Here is a 1,648-nt window from a genome sequence, read left to right as displayed (position 1 = left end):
TTATGTATCATTTAATGATTATTTTTGCTGCATGAATTGATATTTGCATTAATAATATTTAGGCTCCGTCAACCCCAACATCCTGTAAATTAGCCGGAACACCTGAAGATCCATATTCTGGAAAGTGCAAAAATTCTGGCATTGGAATTTTAGGTATGATGAAATTTCCTAATTTCTTTTTTGGTGTTTTTTTTTCTTCTTGTTTTGGGAAATTTTAAAATAGTTCTTAATCAAATTTTGAATGCTGTTTTATTAATAAGGATCGCGTTTTTAAAACTTATCAATAGGTGTGAATGAACTTGCCCGCATGTTTCCTACTCCACCATCTAACACTGCTCCATCACCATCTGGTGTGCAATGTGGAACCGACCTTTCAACACTAGACAGTACTGATTGTTACCGTGATCGTACTGAGAATTATTTGGAGGGTGGATGCAGTCCATATTATGAACCTGTCAAAGTAGGTTTTGTTTATTGTTTCCCTTATTCGAATTTAGCACCTCTCTTAACATTTGAACTAAAATTTTTTGAATTGTGTGCCTAGGATTGGTCTTTTGTTTACAAGCTACCTGTACAGTACAAGTTTATTGGTTCTAAAAGATATGCTTCCTTAACTACCTTGCCAAGCCAGTTGCAACCACTTACCTTAACATCAGATCACATTTACAAACCTTCTTGGACGCACACTGTGTCATCTGCTCCTCTTCCTGCCAACACAACTTTGTCTAATTCACAAGTTAGTCATCCTGATCGACTTGCGACGAATTCCAAGTTTTAGTATATTTATGCTTCTCTTTGCATTTATTTATTTTGCTCATTCTAATCGTATTTGTTAGGAGGACACAACATTTTTCAGAAAAGGTCCGTAGGGGGGAGGGGGAATTTGTTTTGAGAGGCAGCAATAGATTAATGTTAGTGTCTAATTTAATTATTCCTTGATGCAATTTTTCATAATACTTGAAAGCATTTGAAGTCTTATTTATTTTAGCTTCTTTAATTAAATTATAGCTGGCTCTCAACTTTTTATCTGGAGAAAAAAATTTTTTTTGAACTTAATATAAATAATTAATATCTTTCATTTTTATAAAATTTCTTAATTATTTAATTGAAATTTTTTTTTTTTAAACAGTTTGGTTGCTGTTTATTTCTGAAAGATTTGGATCTGTTTTCACTTAGAGTGTGTCTATATTTTGAAATTTTCAATTTAAGTTTGTTTTTAAGTAGATAAAAGTAAGTTTGTGAAACAAAAAATTTTCTTTTGCCTACGTTGTAGTTTTTTTAGCTTAAGGGCCTGAAATGACCATTCAAAGGCTGCAATTAGTGCTGTTGCAGGCTGTGTACTTCCAATATTAGTACGCATATAATATTTTATTATAAAAAGGTTACTAGTATTATACACGCTAATTTTTGCTATAGTAACCACTAAATATTCTTTTTTTATTTTTTGTTTTGTCTGCAAAACAACTAGTACATGAATTAATAGTTTTATTATAGTAATTTTATAATAGTTTTACTATATAGTCTATGAATTATTGTTAATCATTTCACTTTTTTTTATATATATATTTATATTTATTGTTCTTATACTGTTTGTTTCTGCTTATTATTTAGAACTGTATAAAAGTATTTAAATAGAAAAATAAGTTAA

General features: G+C 29.8%; 1 protein-coding gene across 1 annotated transcript; it reads left to right on the top strand.

Annotated features, from left to right (window-relative positions):
• Positions 1 to 38: 38 nt before the first annotated feature.
• On the top strand, positions 39 to 777 carry LOC122274039 (mediator of RNA polymerase II transcription subunit 13-like; the record flags this gene model as incomplete). Its single annotated transcript, XM_043057993.2, has 3 exons — positions 39 to 153; positions 288 to 460; positions 545 to 777. Coding segments are annotated over exons 2-3 (386 nt in total), but the record flags the coding sequence as incomplete, so codon positions are not given.
• Positions 778 to 1,648: the final 871 nt, after the last annotated feature.

The sequence above is a fragment of the Parasteatoda tepidariorum genome, unplaced genomic scaffold, assembly GCF_043381705.1.
Source record: "Parasteatoda tepidariorum isolate YZ-2023 unplaced genomic scaffold, CAS_Ptep_4.0 HiC_scaffold_16867, whole genome shotgun sequence".
Taxonomy (NCBI): Eukaryota; Metazoa; Arthropoda; class Arachnida; order Araneae; family Theridiidae; genus Parasteatoda; species Parasteatoda tepidariorum.
This window is presented reverse-complemented; position numbering and strand designations above follow the sequence as displayed.